General features: G+C 40.5%; 2 protein-coding genes and 2 pseudogenes across 3 annotated transcripts in view; 2 read left to right on the top strand and 2 right to left on the bottom strand.

Moving 5' to 3' along the window:
* MGA (MAX dimerization protein MGA) overlaps nucleotides 1-23,927 on the top strand; it is a 147,100-nt gene that overhangs the window by 7,157 nt on the left and 116,016 nt on the right. The window lies entirely within an intron of this gene.
* LOC133066843 (large ribosomal subunit protein uL1-like) lies at nucleotides 9,111-12,901 on the bottom strand (annotated as a pseudogene).
* LOC133066842 (N-terminal kinase-like protein) lies at nucleotides 14,037-20,906 on the bottom strand (annotated as a pseudogene).
* On the top strand, nucleotides 21,841-22,686 carry LOC133067252 (prefoldin subunit 1-like). The gene has a single exon (XM_061158409.1). It carries the CDS (start codon nucleotides 22,216-22,218, stop codon nucleotides 22,582-22,584), a length of 369 nt encoding a protein of 122 aa, XP_061014392.1. The 5' UTR covers nucleotides 21,841-22,215; the 3' UTR covers nucleotides 22,585-22,686.

The following is a 23,927-nucleotide window of genomic DNA, read 5'->3' as shown; positions in this document are numbered from 1 at the left end:
TGTGTTCCCCATCCTGACCCTTGACTGGCTTTTTAAATTCATTTGTTTCCCCAGTGTGTGGCATGTAGTAGATGCTCAAGCTAATGCTTGGAAAAAGTTTAGAAGTTTTGTTTTGGCAAAAGAGAGTAAATAACTAAAACTTTATCTTACAATACATGAACATATGGATCATTAGCTGAGATTTTTAGGGATTTTTTAAATGCTGAGTTTTGGTTTTAATGATATTTATTGTGATGGAATTTAGCCAGTACAAAGTTTAATACTGTCAGTTAGGAGCCTTAGTTCAGAGACATTTTTAGAGTGGTTTAATCTCTAGAGTTGAATAATGCTTATTCTTTGAAGGCAAGGTATTATAATAGATTTCTTCTTTCATTTGCCCACTTTCACACCCACCTTCTCAGTAGTCAGGAATTCTATTTTAACATTACATGTGTACTTTGAGCTCTTTGCTAAAGGAGAAACCCAATGTAATAAATCCAGTAGAATCAGCAGTACCCACCCCAGGAATGTCTTTAAACTATTGCATAGAGACAGACTTAATGGTGTGAATTGTAGGTGTGCAGATTTCAGTCTGTGAGCTCAAGTAGGGTTAATTATTCTGTCATTCAATTGTAGGTATGTATTAAGCACCACCATATATGGGCACTGTATGGGGTGCTGTGGGGGATGCACAAAAGAAAAGTTCTGGTTCCTTGCACACAAATCCCTGACAATTCAGTCAAGGAATTGAAACATAACATTAAAAGGGAGTTTAATCTTAACAAGCAGTGTATCAGTAAGTGCAAAGTACTGTGTATAAATCAAAGACTTTGCATTTCTTAAGCCCATAATTATATTTGCCGAGATATATGGTCTTATCTTGCATCTGTTTCAACATTTTGACCTGACTTGCAAGCTCTGCATTTTCTCCTGTCCTTTAACAAAATTTTTAGTTTCAAAAAGATGTTATTGATTTGACTCTTTGATGTGATGAAAGCCCTATATGGGAAGACTGCTCTGCCAATGCATTGCTTTCCAACATTTTATTCTTTCATGCCTATAAAGCGAATAGGTAATTTGAAAAGGTAGAATGTTATTTAACCTTTGTAAGTGTGACAGAGGCATCTTTTTATAGTTTTGCTATATGGATAGGTTTCCTTAGACATCTTTTCTCCTTCTGCCTAAGGCTGAAGGGGTGGGAGCAGTTGAGGGGGAGGGGAGAAGTGTATAGAACCTAGAGAAAAAAATGTGTGTGTATGAATGAGTTTAAAAGTAGTTATTTTTGGATTTGAATTATAAAAGCAGTTTTCTTCTCATTTGAGAAGATATGAAAAACATAGATAAACACAAAAAAGGAAATAAAAATGTCAAATATGCTACCTACCACTGTTAAAGAATCTGCCTACCAATGCAGGAGGCGCAGGTTTGATCTCTGGTCTGGGAAGATCCCCTGGAGGAGGAAATGGCAACCCACTCCAGTATCCTTGCCTGGAAAAACTCCATGGACAGAGGAGCCTGGTGGGCTACAGTCCATGGAGTTGCAAAGAGTGAGACAACCTACCACTGTTAACCTTACTGGTATGCTTCTTGTTTTTTTTTTTTTTTAAAGGCAAGTTTTGTTTTTTAATAAAATATTTCAGCTACCTTTAGACATGAATAAATAATTGCCTTTACATAAGGTGAATCTAGGCAGATTACTCTCAGTGCAGTTCTTCAGTAGCTTCTCATAGTAAATAGAATCAAGTTGAGACGAGTTCAAATTCTTTAGCCTAACAGTATTTTACCTTATAGCTTTGGGCTTCCCTGGTGGCTCAGTTGGTAAAGAATCCGACTGAGCCACCGCAATGTGGGAGACCTGGGTTAGATCCCTAGGTTGGGAGGATCCCCTGGAGAAGGGCATGGCAACCCACTGCAGTATTCTTGCCTGAAGAATCTTCATGGACAGAGAAGCCTGGCAGACTGCAGTCCATGGGGTTGTAAAGAGTCCAACATGACTGAGTGACTAAGCACGTGCACCTTGTAGCTTATCTTATTTACTGTCTGTCTCTCTCAGACACATCTTTCTTAAATCCATACTACAGGTACTACTTTCAGGCCTTTAGACCAGGGGTTGGCAGACTTTTTCTGTAAAAGGCCAGATAATATTTTAAGTTTTTTGGGCCTTTTTTGTCTATGATTACTCACTTGTGCTGTGGTAGCATGAAGGCAGCTATTGACAACATGTAAGTGAATGATCATGGCTCTGTTCCAGGGTACCTTTAATTATGAACATTAAAATTTGATTAATTTTTTTCAGCCATTAAAGAATGTAAAAACCATTCTTAGTCCGTGGGCTATACAAAAAAAGATAGAAGAACATGGCCTATGGGGTTGTAGTTTTCTGATTGCTGTTATAGACTACCATGCTTAATACACCTCTACCTGTATTCAGTGTTCCTTCCCCCAATTTTTTTTCCTAGGACGACTGTCTTGTTCAGAACTCATCTTAGAAGTCAGAGTCTCAGGGAAGTTAGAGTTCTGCTGTTCAGACCTCTATCATTGTATTTATTTGACTATATTAAAAAATTGTAATAAAATATAATATAAAGTACACTGTTTTAACCAGTGGTAAGTATCCAGTTCTTTGGCACTAAGTATGTTCACATTGTTGTGCAGTCATCATCACTGTCCATCTCCAGGGTTTTCATTTCTCCAGGCTAAAACTCTGTACCTATAAAATACTATTTAATTTACCATTTTCCTCTCACCCTAGTCCCCAGCACACCATTCTGCTTTCTGTCTCCATGAATTTGACTACTACAAATACCCCACATATGTGAAATCATACAAAATATTCAGTTCAGTTCAGTCGCTCAGTCGTGTCCGACTCTTTGTGATCCCATGAATCGCAGCACGCCAGGCCTCCCTGTCCATCACCAACTATTAGGTTGGTACAAAGTAATTGAGGTTTTGGACTGTGAATTTTAAATCATTATAACTAGGTTCAAACACATCTTTATTAATCAAAATAGGAACCATTACAATCAACGCATTTTTGCCAATGAGAAATAACTTCATTTATTCCTGTAGCGTAAAAATCCATGCTTCGGGATTTGATGATCTCTTGGAAAACATTTTCTGCCTCCTGCTGGATGTGGAAGCATTTTCCCTGCAAAAGGTTGTCTGGATGCTTGAAGAAGTGTAGTTGATTGGCGACAGGGCAGGTGAATATGGCAGATGAGGCAAAACTTGGTAGCCCAACTCGTTCAACTTTTGAAGCATTGGTCATGCGATATGTGGTCGCACATTGTCATGGAGAAGAATTAGGCCCATTCTGTTGACCAGTGCTGGCTGCAGGTATTGCAGTTTTCGGTGCATTTCATCGATTTGCTGAGCATACTACTCAAAGATTTAATGGTTTTGCTGGAATTAAGAAAGCTATAGTGGATCAGACCAGCCACAGACCACCAAACAGTGACCATGACCTTGTTTTGGTGCAAGTTTGGCTTTGGAAAGTGCTTTGGAGCTCCTTCTCAGTCTAAAACTAAGCTGGTCGTCACACAATGTATAAAATCCACTTTTCAATCATCGCATGTCACAATCTGATCAAGAAATGATTTGTTGTTGTTAGGTGGAGTGAAAGGTGACATGTCAAAACAACGAATTTTTTGATTTGTGGTCAGCTCATGAGGCACCCGCTTATTGAGCTTTTTCACCTTTCCAATTTGTTTCAAATGCTGAATGACTGTAGAATGGTCAGCGTTCAGTTCTTCAGCACCTTCTTGTGTAGTTGTAAGAGGATCAGCTTGGATGATTGCTCTCAGTTGGTCATTGTCAACTTCCCATTGCCTGGCCACTATGCTTCTCATCTTCAAGGCTCTCATCAGTTGCAAAACTTCATCAACCACCACTGCATCGTACGTTTGTTAAGCAGTTCCTGGGCCAAATGCATTGTTGATGTTGTGAATTGTCTCCACTGCTTTATGACTAATTTTGAACTCAAATAAAAAAATTGCTCGAATTTGCTTTTTGTCTAACATCATTTTTATAGTCTAAAATAAATATAAATACCAAGTAATGTCATTAGCAAAAAAAAAAGTGAGAAATGTGCATTAAAATGATGTATAACATAACCACATTTAAGAATTTATCCCAGTATCAAATGGGAAAGTTCAATGCAAAAAACCACAGTTACTTTTGTACCAACCTAATATTTGTCTTTTTGAAACTGGCTAATTTCACTTAGGGCTTCCCTGGTGGCTCAGTGGTTAAGAATCACCTACCAATGCAGGACATGCAGTTTCGATCCCTGAGTTGGGAAGATCCCCTGGAGAAGGAAATAGCAACCTATTCCAGTATTCTTGCCTGGGAAATCCCATGGACAGAGAAGCCTGGTGGGCTACAGTCCATGGGGTCACAAAAGAGTTGGACATGACTTAGGGACTAAACAGCAACAATTTCACTTAGCCTGATGCGTCATCGTTTATCTATGTTGTACCATGTGTTAGGATTGGCTGAATAATATTCTATTATATGTTGTTATTTAGCCACTAAGTCATGTCTGTTATATGTATATATCATTTTTTTTGTGTATCCACCCATCTGTTGATGGATATTTGGGTTGTTTCTACCTTTTGGGTGTTGTGAATCATGTTGCTATGAACGTGGGTGTATAAACATCTCTTTGAGTCTGTGCTATCAGTTCTTTTGAGTATATATCTAGAAGTATTGATAGAATTGCTGGATCACATGGTAATTCTGTGTTTAATTATTTGAGGAACGGCAGTAGCTTTATCATTAAGGGTTGAGTTTTTTTTAAGTAAACCTTTTGGCAAATGATCTTAGATTATAGAAAAGTTGTAAAGATTATAACAGAGATTTTCTATACTCCTCACCCAGTTTCTGCTAATGTTAACATCTTACTTTATGAGGGTACCTTTGTCAAAACTGAGAAACCAACATTGATATATTACTATGAGGTAAATTCCAGGCTTAATTTGGACTTTATTAGTTTTCCCACTAATGTGCTTGTTCTGTTCCTGGATACACTTGAGGATATTACATTGTATTTATTCTGTATGTTATTTTATTTATTTTTAGTCTATTTTGTTGTTGTTGTTGTTTGTTTCTCCAGTACTTAGTACAGAACATGGTATGTAATAAGAGCACAGTGTTTCTTGAATGAATTACCTCCTTTTAATTTTTCTCTCCTTTTTGGGGGCATGTTCATTAACTGTCCTTCAGGTATTTATCCTTGTATCTTTACGTTCCTCTCTATTTGTGGATAACTTTGATAAAAATAAAATTACATTTAAAGATATATAAAAATTCTTTACATTAGTAAAGAATGACAACAAAAAACTGCAATCAAACTCAGATTCTCCTTTACAAAAGCCACAAAAGTTGATCACTTTTTGCTAAATATATCTAATAACAAGGGATCTTACCACTTTGTGAGGAAACTTGTTTCATTGTTGAGTAGTTTTAGAGGTCAAAAGGTTATTCCTTATGCTGATTTGAAAACCTTTTGTAGAAACTTCCATTCCAGAACCCTCTAGAATATTCTGTATTCTATATTCTTGCTTTCATGACAACCTTTAAGTGATTTCTTTAAATTATCTTCATAATCCATCCCTACATGTTTTTTTTTCCATCCCTACATCTTAAATCTTCTAGGCAATGATTATGAAAATCATCTTTGATTTTGAGACTGATTATCACCAAATCCTTCCAAATCATTGTTCACTGGCTCCTGACTGTTCTGTGGATGTTGATTTGTTGGTTCTGCTGCAGTTGGCTGTGCTGCCCAAAGCTCTACTGCCTGGTGACCTTAGTTGGCCACTGATGTTCTTGTGTGATCTTCTCAAGAGCTGACCTTGGTGGTGCCTTTGGGATTACCAGTGTTGACTTTATAACTGCCCTTATTGGCCCATTCTCTTCTCCTGATACCACTGAAGTTCCCACTAAGTTTCCTAAAGGTTAGCCTCATGCTTTTAATTTCTTACAGCAGACTGAGAAGGAATTTGAGAGAAGTTTCTCTGCGCTTGGTAGTGTACTCTCACAGAGTGCCAGAGGGTTGCTTCCTTGCCAGTAGTCAGTTGGAGGTTTTTGCTAGAGCTCATGTACCTCTACTCTACTATCTCTTACCACATGAAGAATTCCCTTTTTTAGCTGAGGTTTTGCCTGGAGTGATTGGATATGGCTTGCTTCCTTATTATTTAAGCATGTTAGTTCTAATGTTCTGGGATCCTACCACAAGCTTTAAAGTCCTCCTACAGAGAATTCCCTGGTGGTTCAGTGGTTAGGACTCAGCACTTTCATACTAGCTCGGCACAGCTTAAAAAAAAAAGCCCTCCTGCAAACTTAACAGCTTATTGCCTACCTTGCCCAGATTTCTCTGGAGAGGGAATTCACTCTCAACCTAGTCCTTTGTTGCATTTACAGCAAAGGCTGGACATAACATGTGTTGGAAGAATGGAGGAATATTAAGTAAATTGTGGTGTTAAAAGTGCAAAACACATATTAAAGTCTTTGCAGCAACTTGCAAAGTATGTTTTCAAAAATAATGTTAAATGAAGAGTAGAACCAAAAGTGCAAAGATCCTGCTTTAAAGGAGGATCTTTAAAAAAAGATGCCTAAAAAATCCCCAAACCCTATAAAAATATATACACATGAACATAGAAATTCAGAGTAATACAAAGTCATGGTCAGTAGTAAGACTGTAGGTATCAGAAATTATATTATTTATTGATTTATTTTTCTGTGTTTTCCATTAGCATGCAAGCTCCAAGAAGTCAAGAGTCTAGACTGGTCTGTCCTAGAGCAGTGCCTAGCCTGTAGTAGTTTTCAATAAATCATGTTGATTGTTTAATGAATTAAAATTTGAAATTTCTTTTTGATTGTTTTATTGTTTAGTGCTATAGTAATGCTTGTGTGTTTGTGAGTCATCTGTCACGTCCAACTCTCTCTCCATGGAATTCTCCAGGCAAGAATACTGGAGTGGGTTGCCATTCCTTTCTCCAGGGGCTCTTCCCAACCAAGGGATTGAACCTAGGTTTCCTGCATTATGGGCAGATTCGTTACCATCTGAGCCACTAGGGAAGCCCTATAGTAATGCTTATTAAAGTTAAAACAAAAGCAGAAATTAAAAAGAATTCTCAATGATTTCAACCTTTTAAAAATATAGTGTCTGAATATTCTTCCCACCTTTGTTGGCCTTCTTTGGTCCTCTTAAAAAGTGGTGCCCCAAACAGGATATACTAGTACAGATTTTGACAAGCCAGCCCAGCGAATAGAGGAATATTTTCTTCTCAGGTTCTGGTAGAAAGTATACACAGAAGAACTGTACAAAAAGGATCTTATTGACCCAGATAACCATGATGCTGGGATCACTCACCTAGACCCAGACATCATGGAGTGCAAAGGCAAGTGGGCCTTAGGAAGCATCACTACAAACAAAGCTAGTGGAGGTGATGGAATTCCAGCTGAACTTTTTGAAATCCTAAAACATGATGCTGTGAAAGTGTTGCACTCAATATGCCAGCAAATTTGGAAGGCTCAGCAGTGGCCACAGGACTGGAAAAGTTCCTTTTTCATTCCAATCCCAAAGAAAGAAAATGTCAAAGAATGTTCAAACTTCCGCAATTGCACTCATCTCACACACTAGCAAAGTGATGCTCAAGATTCTCCAAGGTAGGCTTCAACAGTATGTGAACTGAGAACTTCCAGATGTTCAAGCTGGATTTAGAAAAGGCAGAGGAACCAGAGATCCAATTGCCAACATCCAGTTGATCATAGAAAAAGCAAGAGAATTCCAGAAAAACATCTGCTTTATTGACTACGCCAAAACCTTTGACAGTGTGGATCACAACAAACTGGAAAATTCTTCAAGAGATGAGAATACCAGACCACCTTACCTGCCTCTTGAGAAATCTGTATGCAGGTCAAGAAGCAACAGTTAGAACCAGACATGGAACAATGGACTGGTTCCAAATTGGAAAAGGAGTCCGTTAAGGCTGTATATTGTCACCTTGCTTATTTAACTTATATGCAGAGTACATCATGTGAAATGCCAGGCTGGATGAAGCACAAGTTGGAATCAAGATTGCAGGGAGAAATATCAGTAACTTCAGATATGTAGGTGACAACTCCCTTATGGCAGAAAGTGAAGAGGAACTAAAGAGCCTCTTGATGAAAGTGAAAGAGAAGATTGAAAAGCTGGCTTAATCTTAACATTCAGAAAACTAAGATCATGGCATCTGGTCCCATCACTTCATGGGAAATAGATGGGGAAACATTGGAAACAGTGACAGATTTTATTTTCTTGGGCTTCAAAATCTCTGCAGATGGTGACTGCAGCCATGAAATTAAAAGACGCTTGCTCCTTGGAAGAAAAGCTATGACCAACCTAAACAGCAAAAGCAGAGACATTACTTTGCTGACAAAGGTCCATCTAGTCAAAGCTGTGGTTTTTCCAGTGGTCATGAATGGATGTGAGAGTTGGACCATAAAGAAAGCTGAGCACCAAAGAATTGATGCTTTTGAACTGTGGTGTTGGAGAAGGCTCTTGAGAGTCCCTGGGAGTGCAAGGAGATCCAACCAGTCCATCCTAAAAGAAATCAGTCCTGAATATTCATTGGAAGGACTGATGCTGAAGCTGAAGCTCCAGTCCTTTGGCCACCTGATGCAAAGAACCAACACATTGGAAAAGACCCTGATGTTGGGAAAGATTGAGGGCAGAAGGAGAAAGGGATGACAGAGGATGCGATGGTTGGATAGTATCACTGACTCAATGGACATGAGTTTGAGCAAGCTCTGGGAGTTGGTGATGGATAGGGAAGCATAGTGTGCTGCAGTTCATGGGGTTGCAAAGAGTTGGACCCGACTGAATGACTGAACTGAATGGTGGGATTATGGTTTATTTAGTGAAAGTTAAAATCTCCCAGTTGTGTCTGACTCTTTGTGACCCCATGGACTATACAGTCCATGGACTTCTCCAGGCCAGGATACTGGAGTGGGTAGCCTTTTCCTTCTCCAGGGGATCTTCCCAACCCAGTGATTGAACCCAGGTCTCCCACATTGCAGGTGGATTCTTTACCTGCTGAGCCACCAGGGAAGCATGGTTTATTAAGTTGTGTGTTTTAATATAGGTGCTAGGGCTTGCCTGTGGTGTTGTTAATGTATAAAACCCAGATGTTCTGCCTATTTTTCTTGAGCAGTGACTCCAGGAAGTTGATAACTAAGTGGATGTTGTACACAAGCTCATAATCTGTCATCTTCATGTGGCCAACAGCCACTGCCATACACAGCACCTTCTTCATCTGGAGCTTGATCATGGACTTCACTTCATTAACTTTGGCCACCATGTTCTCATTGTGAGTCAGCAAGGAATGAAATTTGCCAGCCTTATTCAGGCCTGGGCCCAGAATTTGTGGGGTCTGCTGAAGACTGAATCATAAAGGCATCATGCTTCTTGGCCAGCTTCTTGACCAGTTTCTTATTCTTGTTGAGTTTCTCTAGCACCGTAATGTCCACATGGGGGGATATCTGCAGCTTTGGCCTATTCACAGTGCTGTCTGTCTCCTAGAACACATATAGAGACCATGAGGCAGGGAGTGGGCTTGAGCCTGACTGTGCCAGAGAAGCATTTGTCCTTCTGAGGGTCATAGTTCTTCAGGCTGACCTGAAACTTCACCACTCCAAAAACTTCTGGTATTTGCACTGGTTCCTGTGCAAAACTTCCCACACTAACTCCTAGAGGGTGTCTGGGGAGACTTTGCCACTTGGGGATCTTTGTGTTCAAATAGCTAGAAGAGAGCCACACCTCCATTTTTAGAGTTTTTTTTTTTTTTTTTTTTTAAGATGTGTCCCACTGTTGACTTACACTGAATTTACTTTGTTGGTATTTAAAACTTTAGTTTTGCTAACACATTGTAACAATTTCCTGGTCTTTCCCAATGAGTATTTACCTGCTGATAGAACTGACCAGCTTGCCTCTCATATATTTTTATTTTCCTGTCTACCTACACTGAAAGTGCTAAGTAGCAAATCATTCAAAAATTGGGCAGCCAGAGAATAAAAGAAGTAAAACCTCTGCAAAGTCTACACATTTTCTAATTATCCTCCAAATAATTTAGTGATGATTATCCATTTACTAGGTGTGTTCTTCAGAATTCCTGAAGTGGCAGGAGGTTAAGTATTAAGTACTTAGATAAAAATCAGAAATTGACCTCTTGGCTTTGTCTTCAAATAGTATTAAAAACATGGTTTTTCCAGGAAGGTGTGCCATTGCAGTCTTACCATTATTTTCCAGGTGCTTTTCATCTGCCAAGAGCCCTTCATTTTTCATGATCTTCTGTGGCTCTTATATTCATGGACCAGGAGTTGGCAATTTTTTTCTGTAAATGTTCAGATAGTAAATATTTTAGACTTTGTGGGCCTGAGGGTCTCTGCCTTAACAACTCATTTATGTTGTTGTATCATAAAACCAGCCATAGACAATTCATAAGTGAATGCATGTGATGGTATTCCAGTAAAACTATTTACAAAAGTAGACATCAGGCCTAGTGGTGTGATGACCCCTATCATACACCCACCACCTTCACCATCATTAAGAAGATAGAATAGTAGAACTCTATGGTGGAACTCATTTTCTTTTGAAAGGCCTTGAATCCTTGAAGGCCTTGAAGGGCTTCTAACTTGCAATATTCGTTTTTTGAAAAATCCTTTGCTTTTCTAATTTATTGATCCTCTATTTAAAAACTAATCATTTCCTGCCCGCCCTGCCCCCGTGCTACCAGCCTTCTCCTCATTCACACTACTTTCTGTGTGCCTCTTAAAAGTTACTTAACTTTTTCCACATCAGTACAGTGGAGATGATAATATCTACTTTAGGCTTGCTGTGAGAATTGATTAGATAAGAATATAAAGTGCTGAAGACAATGCTTGGCATATAGTAGGCAGTTAATAAGTATTTGTTGCTATTATTGTCAACATTACCATCATTTTACAAACTGAAATGCCCTTGTCAGTGTTTTTGACAACCCCGTTACTACCTCCTGGTACAACCCTTATGGCAGAAAGAGAAGAGGAACTAAAGAGCCTCTTGATGAAAGTGAAAGAGGAGAGTGAAAAAGTTCCTTAAAAATCAACATTCAGAAAACTAAGATCATGGCATCTGGGCCCATCACGTCATGGCAAATAAATGGGCAAACAATGGAAACAGTGACAGACTTTAATTTTCTTGGGCTCCAGAATCACTGTGGATGGTGACTGCTGCAGCCATGAAATTAAAAAATGCTTGCTCCTTGGAAGAAAAGCTGTGACAACCTAGATGTTACTTTGCTGACAAAGGTCCGTCTAGTCAAAGCTATGGTTTTTTCCAGTGGTCATGTATGGATGTGAGAGTTGGACTGTAAAGAAAGCCGAGCATCAAAGAATTGATGCTTTTGAACTGTGGTGTTGGAGAAGACTCTTGAGTCCCTTGGGCTGCAAGGATATCCAACCAGTCTATCCTAAAAGAAGTCAGTCCTGAATATTCATTGGAAGGACTGATGCTGAAGCTCCAATACTTTGGCCACTTGATTCTAAGAACTGACTCATTGGAGAAGACCCTGATGCTGGGAAAGATGGGAGACAGGAGGAGAAGGGGATGACAGAAGATGAGAAGGTTGGATAGCATCACTGACTTGATGGACATGAGTTTGAGCAAGCTCTGGGATTTGGTGATGGACAGGGAAGCCTGGTGTGCTGCAGACCATGGGGTCACAAAGAGTTGGAAACAACTGAGCAACTGAACTGAACTACTATCTCCTGGAACTGTGGGGTACCTATGGTGTGGAGTCTTGATTTCATAGAGAAAGCATAGGATAGCTTGAGGTGATACCCAGGGCTTTAGGATTAAGGAGTGGGAATAGAATAGTCTGTATCCCTGAGCCTAATATAGAGGTTGAAGCCCATAAGAATTTCATCCCAAATTGCATTCACTAAGTTTGGATGGAGAGATCAGGGTCCATATGTACCGTTCTTCACCCAGGTGACTCCTTATCAGGATTATGCATGTTAGTGTCAATCAGATTGTTTTCCAAGCTGTTAACTGTATTTATATATTCAAAATGAAAGCTTTTCAGCACTGCAGGTTACTTTTCAGTTTTTTTTTAAAGTGTTATAACTGCCTTTTTTAATTTTAAATAGTTCTAGTTCTTGCAACCAGCATTTTATATTGCTAGTAAGAATTTAAGATAATTAGATCAATAGAGCTAACCAGTATTGATGCTGTTTTGAAATAGTAATAGATTTGATAACAGATTTTTCCAGATTGAAATGTTCATGCAGAAGCATACTTTATTTTCTCAGATTCTCCTTAATTTCATTTTTAGAGAATACTCTGCCTTCTCAGTGGCATGCTAGTAAAGATGTGGCTAGGAACAGACGTTCTTGTGTCATCTTTATGGGAAATAGGGAATCATTGTAAAAGTCATCAATTCTTATTTGTTTAAGCATTTTTATTTTTGATGAGCCTAAAAATTGCATGAGATATACTTGCTTTTCCCCAGAAGTTCAGCCTTAATTTAGCTGTTTATTTTACTAGTGTATGGTCCAACATGATAGGAATTCATTCTTACTCTGTGAAAAATAGTTTCCCCCTAAGGGTTACTTATATGCCAGACGTTGTGTTAGGTGCCATTATCTAATTTAATCTCCTAAGTGGTTTCTTCCTCTTGACTTTGTTCTCTTACAGTATATTCTTAATATAGCAGCCAGAGGGCTGGTGTTAAATCAGAGATGCTGTTAAAGTCAGGTCATGTCATGTTTAGAACTCTACAGTGGCTTCCTTTTTTTTTTTTGGCATAATCTTTACAGTGGCCTATAAGGTTCTAGATGATCTGATCCCTCTTAGTTCTCTGACTTCATCTTTTACCACTTACCCCACTCTCTGCTCCATTTCCTTAGCTTCCTTGCTTTTCCTTTATCAGGGCTTCCCTGGTTGCTCAGATGGTAAAGAATCTGCCTCCAATGCAGGAAACTTGGGTTTGATCCCTGGGTTGGGAAGATCCCCTGGAGAAAGCAATGGCAACCCGCTCCAGTATTTTTGCCTGGAGAATTCCATAGACAGAGGAACCTGGTAGGGTACAGTACATAGGATGGCAAAGAGTTGGGCACAACTGAGCAGCTAACACTTTCACACTTTGTTAAGTCCAAGGTTTTCAGCTTAAATATCTGCCATTCATTGAAATAGAAAAATCTGGAGGGACTTTGGTTTTTGAAGCAAGATGGAGTCTGAGGTGGGGACAAGACATCCAGATGGTATTGTCTAGTAGGCAATGGGAGATGCATAACTGCATCCTATGAAAATGGTTAGGACTGAAGCTGTAATCCTTTTTTTTTTCAAACTTACTGGGTAACATACATATAGAAAAACGCACATATCATAAATGCAGAACTGTTGAATTTTTACAAAATGAATGTACCCTTATGTAGCACCCAAATAAAGAAAGAATTATTACCATCATTCTTGAAGGCCCCTGGTGATGAACTATAATGTTTTAATTGGCACTTGTTTTATGTCTTCTTTGATTGTAAACACTTTTGAGACAAGGACCATACCTGTTTCACATATCAAGGTAGTCTAGTAAGGTGATTTTTGTTGATTATTGCTCAGAGGAGTCTTAACTTTCATTAGTAATCCTAGGGTGAGGAAAGTGTTTTCTCTAGAACTGTACTCATAGGACTTTCTGTTGATTCCAGCCAGTCTTTGTTGTTTTCCATGTCTCTGAACTCCTACAGTATTAAATGTCTACACTTGATTTAATACTTCATCTATGTTATCTCTGGTTCTTTAGTTTTTACCATGTGTTCAGTTCATATCTCTATTAGAAAGTAAGTTCCTTGAGTTTGGGAACCTTGTCATATACTCCTCCCTCCCTCCCTCCTTCTGTCCTTAAAATAGAATTTACTGTGGCTCTGATTATATACATGTGAGATGTGCCTGGCCAGGCCAGCCTAGCTCACATGGCTTGTACAACACATAACATCTCTGGGGCCTGCTGTCTGTAACTGGGAAGTGCCCACACAGGGGTTCAGTCCAGCTTCACGAGGTCCTTGGCCACCTTTTTCTCAGTGTGGTTGGCCTCCACTTCCTGCTGATACTCCTTGTGATTCTTCTGGGCTAGCTCAGTCTTCGCCTATCGGTCTCCAGGTCCTCCCAGTTGTCATCAATACCAAGAGTCTGGTCTTGGCTGGGCACCAGCCTCTTGTGCTGACAGGGCAGCAAAGGGATCACCTTTATCTCTAAGCTCTGGTCCACCCTAGTTATACTCACTGGCCAGCTGTGCATCCTCAGGGGACAGCTCTGGGAGATGTGCTCCTGCCAATTTTGCTCCCATGAGCCCTCAGCTTCCCAACTATTCCAGTCTGACTCTGGGGATTTGTGGCTGGATTGTTGCTCTGCCCAGCCCAGGTGTCTTGGCCCTTAGTACTATAGTAGTGTTGCTTGGTTGATGCATATTTGAACTACTGTAAGCTGTGCCAGGCTTCGTCCTCCCATCTTTGGACAGCACTGCTGTCCTCTTCTGTATCCTTGCCCTCCTCTTTTGTGTCTCCCAGTGGCCTCAGGTCGTGAGTATGGCAGGAATGGGGTGGGGGCTGGGGCAGGATGTCCCTCAGGCACAGGTCTCTCGGGGAGGTTGGTCTTGGCTAAGACAAGGGTGTGTCTTATGTCTGGGGTGTGCATAGATCAGCATAGAAGTGAGCGATGTGACCCCTGTCATGGCCTAGCCTGCCCAGCTGGCTACATGAGAAGTCCACTTTGGCCAGCTGTGTGGGGTCCTCTGATATAGACTCCAGTTTGGACAGGCAGCTTTGAATGGCCTTGAAGGCCTCGTCCTGCGTGGATTTCTCACAATCCACAGTGAGGCTGCAGAGCACAGGCAGGAAGGATCTTGTGGGCGTAATGGTTCATCGAGTGAACCTTATGGCTGCCAGTGAAGCCCAAAACACCTGTGACCTGAGATGGTGCAAATGGGTCCTTAGTGGCCACCTAGAGCCAGAAGTGAGGCCCCTGTGTCTTGTGCTTGTATTGAAGTAGGAGCTGATTTTGCCCAGGCAGATGGTGTTGCAGCTGATGGGGCCCTGTTTGTCCTTGGCCTGCAGCTGCACAAAGAGCTTCATCAGCTCCACAGTGAGGTTGTCCTTGTTCAGCTTTGGGGCCAGGAGCAGCATGGACTTGACCATCTGCTCCCAGGGATCATGGAGAGCCTATTCCTACAAGGTTGCCACGTAGAAGTATCACAACCAGGGAGAAGCAAATGCTCTGTGTCTTATTTCAGGGACTGTTGTTTTCACTGAAAGTGATTTTTAAAAAATTTATTTTATTTTGTTGTGTGTAGGCTTTCTCTAGTTGCAGCGAGCAGGGGCTACTCTTTGTTGTGTGATTGCAGTGGCTTCACTGCCCCATCGGCTGCACCGCCACCACTGGCTTCTCATTGCAGTGGCTTCTCTTGTTGCAGAGCTCAGGCTCTAGGTGCCCGGTGCTTCAGTAGTTGCAGCTCATAGGCTTAGTTACTTTGTGGCATGTGGAATCTTCCTGGGCCAGAGATCAAACCTATGTCCCCTGCATTGGCAGGTGGATTCCCATCCACTGTACCACCAGGGAAGTGCTTCACTAAAAGTGGCTTATCAAATGTATAATTAAATGCAGTTTAGCTTTTATGAGATTTTTTACATTCACTTTTAAAAAAAAATTCTTCATCAGAGAGTTCCCTGGTGACCTAGCAGTTGGGGGTTCCCTGGTGGTCTAGTGGTTAGGAGTTCAGGCTTTCACTGCCATGGCCTGAGTTCAGTCACTGGCAGGGGGACTGAGATCCTGCAAGCTGTGTGGTGTGACCAAAAAAAAAGAGTGTTTCAGACAGGGTTGCTGATAAAAATTTTAGTGCATAAAGCCTTTTCTAAATTTCAGGTTGTTTCCCGTACTTAAGATACATCTTTCTGAGGCAGAGGCTGTGAACATTTAAAAGCTATTGATTATAAAAGCTACACATGTTCATTTCAGAACATATGAAGAATACAGAAATATTATACAGATGATAATTAAAGTCAGCTGTAGTCTTGCAATGCTGTGATAACCAGTGCTTTAACATTTTGGTGAATTCCTTTCTAGAGATATCTATCTATGTATCTGTATATCTTATGCATTTAAAAAACCAATTGGAGTGGGTCGTGGGTCTTTTCAAAAGAGATTATACTGTTTTATAATTATTTCCATGGGCAAAGTATGCTAATTCTCTGCACACTTGACAGGATTAGGGATGCATTCATTCATCATTCACTGAATAAATGAATGGTTGTTTAGAGCAAACTCTGATGGGATCACATAGAGGACAGGACTGAGAGACTAACACTTTCATTTTCATTTGTCTCCACACCTACAGTTAATCGCCTATCATTTTTTTTTCTTGAATTTAATTAGGTTTTTGACCCATTAGTCCTCTAGAATTATACCTTGTGACCATCTGTCTCCACATTGTTAATCTAGTGGTCATTCCTCATTTCACATGATCTGTCAGCAGCTTTGCCACAGTTGATTACTTCCCTGTTCTTGAAACCATTTTTCCATTTGCTTCCAGGACATCACATTCTCCTAGTTCTCTTCCTATATCAGGGTCTCTCCTCCTTGGTGTTTCCTAGTTCCTCCTAATCTTCCTACCTCTCAGTGTTAGAATGCTCCACGGCTCATATCTTGGTCATTTCCCTTTTGAAAAAACATCTTTGTGGGAGTTCTGTGGTGGCTTTAGGATTCCAGGCTTTTATTGCCGTAGCCTGGATTCAGTCAGGAAACTGAATACTGTAAGCTGTGTGGCACAGCCAAAAACAAAAAAACACAAAAAAACCCCAACTTTATTTCCTTGTCTCATTTAGTCTTTTACACTGATGACTTCCAAATTTATACCTCTAGCTTTTGCCTTTTCTCTGAAATATACACTCATATTCAGTTGTCTACCCAATATCTCCAGTTAGATATCTAGCAGGATTTCAAACTTGACCTGCCCAAAACTGAGCCCTGATCTGCTACTGCCCCCAAATCTCCAACTCCCCTGTCTGCTCTCACCCTCCTCCCGAAGTGAGCAGTTGTATAGTGGCCATGTTGTGGTTGTCTTGCCTTGGCTTCCTTAATTGCCTATGTGATTACCAATAGAAGTGGCTCAGCATCAGACAACAGTTAGGCCTTGGGTTTTGGCGTACTCAGCAGAGATGAGTGGAGATACTTAGGGACTTTGGTGGACATTAAGTGATCTTCCTCCTCCCCCATTACCTCTCTGACTTCATTTTCTATTATTGTTCCTCTATATCCCTTCTCTTCAGTCCTAATGTCTCCTTCCTATCCCTTTATCCCCCAAACTCCCTGGGAAAGCTCCCGTCTGAGGACCTTGTCCTTTTGCCCTGAATCTTTCCCAGCATCAGGGTCTTTTCCAATGAATAGGCTCTTCGCATCAGGGGCCAAAGTATTGAAGCTTCAGCTTCAGCATCAGTCCTTCTAATGAATATTCAGGGTTGATTTCCTTTAGGATCAACCTGTTTGATCTCCTTGCAGTACAAGGGACTCTAAATAGTTTTCTCCAGCACCACAATTCAAAAGCATCAATTATTAGGTGCTCAGCCTTCTTTATGGTCCAACTCACATCTGTACATGACTACTGGAAAAACCATAGCTTTCTCTTGTGGCTCAGTTGGTAAAGAATCCACCTGCAATGTGGGAGACCTGGGTTCGATCCCTGGGTTGGGAAGATGCCCTGGAGAAGGAAAAGGCTACCCACTCCATTATTCTGGCCTATAGCATTCCATGGATTATACAGTCCATGGGGTCACAAAGAGTTGGACACGACTGAGTGACTTTCACTTTCTTCCAAGGAGTAAGTGTCTTTTAATTTCATGGCTGTAATCACCATCTGCAGTGATTTTGGAGCCCCAAAAATAAAGTCTGTCACTCTTTCCCCTGTTTCCCCATCTGTTTGCCATGAAGTGATGCGACCAGATGCCATGATCTTAGTTTTCTGAATGTTGAGTTTTAAGCCAACTTTTTCACTCTCCTCTTTCACTTTCATCAAGAGGCGCTTTAGTTCTTCTTTGCTTTCTGCCACAAGGGTGGTGTGATCTGTGTTTCTGAGGTTACTGATATTTCTCCCAGCAATCTTGATTCCAGCTTGTGATTCAGTCAGGCTGGCGTTTCGTATGATGTACTCTGCATAGAAGTTAAATAATCAGGGTGACAACATACAGTCTTAACGTACTCCTTTCCCAATTTTGAACCAGTCAGTTGTTCCACATTTGGTTCTAACTGTTGCTTTTTGACCTGCATACAGGTTTCTCAGGAGTCAGGAAAGGTGGTCTGATATTCCCATCTCTTTAAGAATTTTCCATAGTTTGTTGTGATCCACACAGTCAAAGGCTTTAGCGTAGTCAGTAAAGCAGAAGTAGATGTTTTTCGGAATTCTTGTTGCTTTCTCTGTCAAGGAATGTTGGCAGTTTGAACTCTGGTTCCTCTGACTTTTTTAAACCCAGCTTGCATACCTAGAAGTTCTCAGGTCAAGTACTACTGAAGCCTAGCTTGAAGGATTTTTGAGCATTATCTTGTGCTCCTATGAAATGAGCGCCATTGTATGGTAGTTTGAACATGCTTTGACGTTGCCTTTCTTTGGGATTAGAATGAAAACTGACCTTTTCCAGTTCTGTGGCCACTGCTGAGTTTTCCAAATTTGCTGACATATTGAGTGCGTCACCTTTTAGGGTTTTAGGTGAAGTGCATCACCTTCAAAGTCTTACTTAAATGCCACCTTTTCATTGAGCTGTTAACCACACTGTTAAAACTTGTAACCTTTCCCAATTCTACTAGTATCTTTTCTGTATTATTTCTATAGCGCTTAGTCACCTAGAGCCAGACATCCTGGAATGTGAAGTCAAGTGGGCCTTAGGAAGCATCACTACGAACAAAGTTAGTGGAGGTGATGGAATTCCAGTTGAGCTATTTTAAATCCTGAAAGATGATGCTGTGAAAGTGTTGCACTCAATATGCCAGAAAATTTGGAAAACTCAGCAGTGACCACAGGACTGGAAAAGGTCAGTTTTCATTCCAATCCCAAAGAAAGGCAATGCCAAAGAATGCTCAAACTACCGCACAATTGCACTCATCTCACACGCTAGTAAAGTAATGCTCAAAATTCTCCAAGACAGGCTTCAGCAATATGTGAACCGTGAACTTCCAGATGTTCAAGCTGGTTTTAGAAAAGGTAGAGGAACGAGAGATCAAATTGTCAACATCCGCTGGATCATTGAAAAAGCAAGAGAGTTCCAGAAAAATATCAATTTCTGCTTTATTGACTATGCCAAAGCCTTTGACTGTGTGGATCACAGTAAACTGTGGAAAATTCTGAAAGAGAAGAGCGTATCAGACCACCTAACCTGCCTCTTGAGAAACCTATATGCAGGTCAGGAAGCAACAGTTAGAACTGGACATGGAACAACAGACTGGTTCCAAATAGGAAAAGGAGTATGTCAAGGCTGTATGTTGTCACCCTGCTTATTTAACTTATATGCAGAGTACATCATGAGAAATGCTGGGCTGGAAGAAGCACAAGCTGGAATCAAGATTCCCAGGAGAAATATCAATAACCTCAGATATGCAGATGACACCACCCTTATGACAGAAAGTGAAGAGGAACTAAAAAGCCTCTTGATGAAATTGAAAGAGGAGAGTGAAAAAGTTGGCTTAAAGCTCAACATTCAGAAAACTAAGATCATGGCATCTGGTCCCATCACTTCATGGGAAATAGATGGGGAAGCACTGTTAGACTTTATTTTGGGGGGCTCAAATCACTGCAGATGGTGATTGCAGCCATGAAATTAAAAGACGCTTACTTCTTGGAAGGAAAGTTATGACCAACCTAGATAGCATATTAAAAAGCAGAGACATTACTTTGCAAACAAAGGTCTGTCTAGTCAAGGCTATGGTTTTTCCAGTGGTCATGTATGGATGTGAGAGTTGGACTGTGAAGAAAGCTGAGCGCCGAAGAATTGATGCTTTTGAACTGAGGTGTTGGAGAAGACTCTTGAGAGTTCCTTGGGCTGCCAGGAGATCCAACCAGTCCATCCTAAAGGAGATCAGTCCTGGGTGTTCGTTGGAAGGACTGATGCTGAAGCTGAAACTCCAATACTTTGGCCACCTCATGCGAAGAGTTGACTCATTGGAAAAGACCCTGATTCTGGAGGGATTGGGGGCAGGAGGAGAAGGGGATGACAGAAGATGAGATTGTTGGATGGCATCACAGACTTGATGGACAAGAGTTTGAGTAGACTTTGGGAGTTGGTGATGGACAGGAAGGCCTGGCGTGCCGTGGTTCATGTGGTCGCAAAGAGTCAGACACGACTGAGCGACTAAACTGAAGTAGTCATCATATAGCATATTATATATTTACTTGTTTAATTTTTCTCTTTCCCTTACCCCCAGACTAAAAGCCTATGTTAACTTCAGGCAGACATTGATTTTTATTTATTTTGTTCACTGCTGTGTCCTCTAGCACCACTTAGAAGAGTACCTGAAATGTGGCAGGGGTAACTGCCAGGTAGGCTATTAAGAACGTATTATTAAACTAAAAATAGTCACTCTGTTGTGTCTGACTTTTTGCTGGACTGTAGTCCTCCAGGCTCCTGTGTCCATGGAATTCTCCAGGCAAGAATACTGAAGTGGGTAGACATTCCCTTCTCCAGAGGATCTTCTCAACCCAGGATCAAACCCAGGTCTCCTGCATTAGAGGCAGATTCTTTACCATCTGAGTCACCAGGAAAGCCTTGTTTAAAAAAGTGAATGCGTCAATACCTCATGTTCTTACTTTCCAACCTGGTCCCGGCAGAATGGCTTCTGCAAAGAAGGGTGGTGAGAGGAAGGGCCATTCTACCATTAGCTAGTAGTGTCCAGAGAATAAATCATTGCCATTCACATCTGTGGAGTGAGCTTCAAGAAGAGTGCTCTGGGACTTCCCTGGTTATCGAGTGGATAAGACTCCCCACTTCCAATGTAGGGGGCACAGGTTGGATCTTGATAAGGGAACTAAGATAAGATCCCACATGCTGCACAACTTGGCTGTAAAAGGAAAAGAGAGAGAAAAATCCAGAAATTTTTCATAAGAGATGGAAACTCTAGATGTGTTCTTTGACACCAGGCTCACCAGAGTGATGTGGGCCAAAGGAATAAGGAGTGTTGAATCCCATATCCATGTGTATTTGTCCAGAAAATGTAATGACAATGAAGATTCATCGTACAAGCTCTATATATTGGTTACCTGTCACTACTTTAAAAAATCTGCAGTTAATGTAGATGAGAACTCTGCTGATAGTTAAATAATGTTATCAAACTGGGGGAAAAAAAAACAACAATATTAAATCTGATAGTCTTAGAACATGTATAGAAATGTTCCTAGAATGGGAATTCTTAATTTGGGGAGGCTCAAGGACAGTTTTAAATCTTATGAAAGATAGATGGATTGCCTCATTATTAAAAAAATAATAGGTCTGAATTGAACTTCCTAAATTGCCAGTAATGTTGAACATTTCACTGGTTTTAAGTAACAGTTCACTTTCTTCTTTAGTAAATTTTCTGATTCTTCCATGTATCTATCAAGTTATATATTTATAGGTATGCTTATAATTAATAATATATGTGTGTATTTTATCTATTTTCTATGTTATTTGTCTTAGTTTACAGAACGTTAAATTTTTTATGCAGTCAGTCCTATATTTTCATTATGATTTGTTTGTTTTTAAGCTTAGAAAATTATCCCACTTTCCTCTTTTCCTCCTTCCTGCCCAGAGATTTGATATCACTTTTGTTTTGTTCTAGCTTCTTCCAAAACGAATGAAAGAGTGTGTAGAGACCATAGAGTTGAAGAAATCATAGGCATATGGTTCCTTCCTTAGGGCTTGGGAATGCAAGAGACCTCACAAAGTGTGTTTAGCTGAAGAGATGAAAGGAGAGGGGGAACGCTGCACAGGATTAACATGTAGGTGATTTGCAAAAGATGAGAATTAAGTAAAGGAGACTTAGAAGGAATTCGGTGGTAGAAGAATAAGGAGAGGGGGACATAGTAGAGCCCAGGGGTGAAGCAAATTTTAGGAAAGGTTAAGTGGTCAGTGGTGTCAAATACCTTAGGACAAAGGCCAAAAACTGAAGATAAGAACTGAAGAGTGACGCAGGTGCAGCAGAGAAGCAAGATGGTGGCCCCCATGGATCTGGAGTTGAAGAAGGCCTTCACAGAGCTTCAAGCCAAAGTTATTGACACTCAACAGAAGGTGAAACTTGCAGACGTACAGATTGAACAGCTGAACAGAACGAAAAAGCATGCACATCTTACAGATACAGAGATTAGGACTTTGGTAGATGAGACTAACATGTATGAAGGTGTAGGAAGAATGTTTATTCTTCAATCCAAGGAGGCAATTCATAATCAGCTGTTAGAGAAACAGAAGATAGCAGAAGAAAAAATTAAAGAATTGGAACAGAAAAAATCTTATCTGGAGCGGAGTGTGAAGGAAGCAGAGAGCAATATCCACGAGACGCTGATGGCGCGAAGGGCACAGTAGGCAGCCTCTCAGGAACCTCTTCTTTCTGATCCCTGCCATTCCTGGCGAGGAGCCTGTGTAGGGATACTGCTCTGCCTGAGGGACATTTTATCTGAATGGTCTGGTAACCTTATGTTTTATGCATGGCCTGGAGCCCCTTTCAGATCTCATCCTTATATGTTTTATCCTGGCTCTGCCTGCCACCCTTCTCCCCGGTAGTTGAATCATGAACTCCAGGGAAGGGAAGATGGGAGCCAGGACAGATAGGGGAGTTCTTCCAGGGCCTACTGCTGGTCACGCCGGTCAGACCAATAAAAGACATCTGTCCTCTCCCCCCCCAAAAAAAAAAAGAACTGAAGAGTGATTATTGAGTTTGGCCACTAGGAATTCATTGGTGACCTTTAATAAGAAACGTTTTAGTGAAGTGGTGAAAGGGTAGTACAAGTGCCTTCAGTTGTAGACTCTAAATGTTAATCAGTGAAAGGATGGAGGGGAAGTGGGTCAAGCTTGTGGGACAAATAGAGTTGAGAGAAAAAAGATTCTTTTTTTTAAGAAGGGAAGACTTGAACATGTTTATAGAATGAGGAGATGGAGTTAGAGGAAAGGCAGATATTGTGGGTGAGAAAAAGGAGTTAACTGAAGATTCTACAGGAGGTTGGGAGTTTTAGTCTTAAGAGTTTCAGTGGGGATTAGTTTCAGAAAGAAGAAATACATTTTCCTTTATGATGGATAGGAAGGAGATAAGAGTGTTTGAGGACAAAGGAATAGGAGAGGAGAAAATTGTAGGTGATGATGACTGATCATTGCTTTTTAGCTATGGGATTTATAATGAGAACAGCCTAGGCTTTTCGTGATGTAGAAGAGCATAAATGCTTACCTTGCCTGTTTCATAGACTTGGTGTGAGTTAGAAATGAAACGAGTATATGTTAAAATGCTTTAGAAACTTAAAGTGCTATACAAATCTGTAGCCTATTGTTAGCAGTCAAGTGTTGGAGAAAGCCATTTGCTTTGTATAGAATATATAGTTTGCTTTATCAAAATACTCCAGATAGCAAGAAGGTATAGAGGATTCTGGTGTGTTTGGACCATAAGGTTTGGTCCCTGTGTCTTTATCTTGTAAAGAAACCTTTCCAAATATAAATCAAGAATGCGTTTTATTAAGTACTGCTGCTGACATTAGCACCTGAAATCATTTAAAATGCTGACAGTGGGAATAATTAAGGGAAAATGTGTGGGAAGAAATCTGCTTAGAAACAAAGTGAATTTTCTGTGGTTTAAGTTTGGCTTGAGATGGCAGTAATTCTACATTCTCATGTGTATCTTCAGCTAGTTCACTTCTCATAACTTTTGAAAAACTAAACTT

The sequence above is a fragment of the Dama dama genome, chromosome 12 (assembly GCF_033118175.1).
Source record: "Dama dama isolate Ldn47 chromosome 12, ASM3311817v1, whole genome shotgun sequence".
NCBI classification, from domain to species: Eukaryota; Metazoa; Chordata; class Mammalia; order Artiodactyla; family Cervidae; genus Dama; species Dama dama.
Note: the sequence above shows the minus strand (reverse complement) of the source record. Positions and strands in the feature narration are given on the sequence as shown.

Bases quoted from the DNA above. Each gene is read 5' to 3' on its own strand.
- LOC133067252 (XM_061158409.1), top strand. From the start codon at position 22,216: ATGGTGGCCCCCATGGATCTGGAGTTGAAGAAGGCCTTCACAGAGCTT.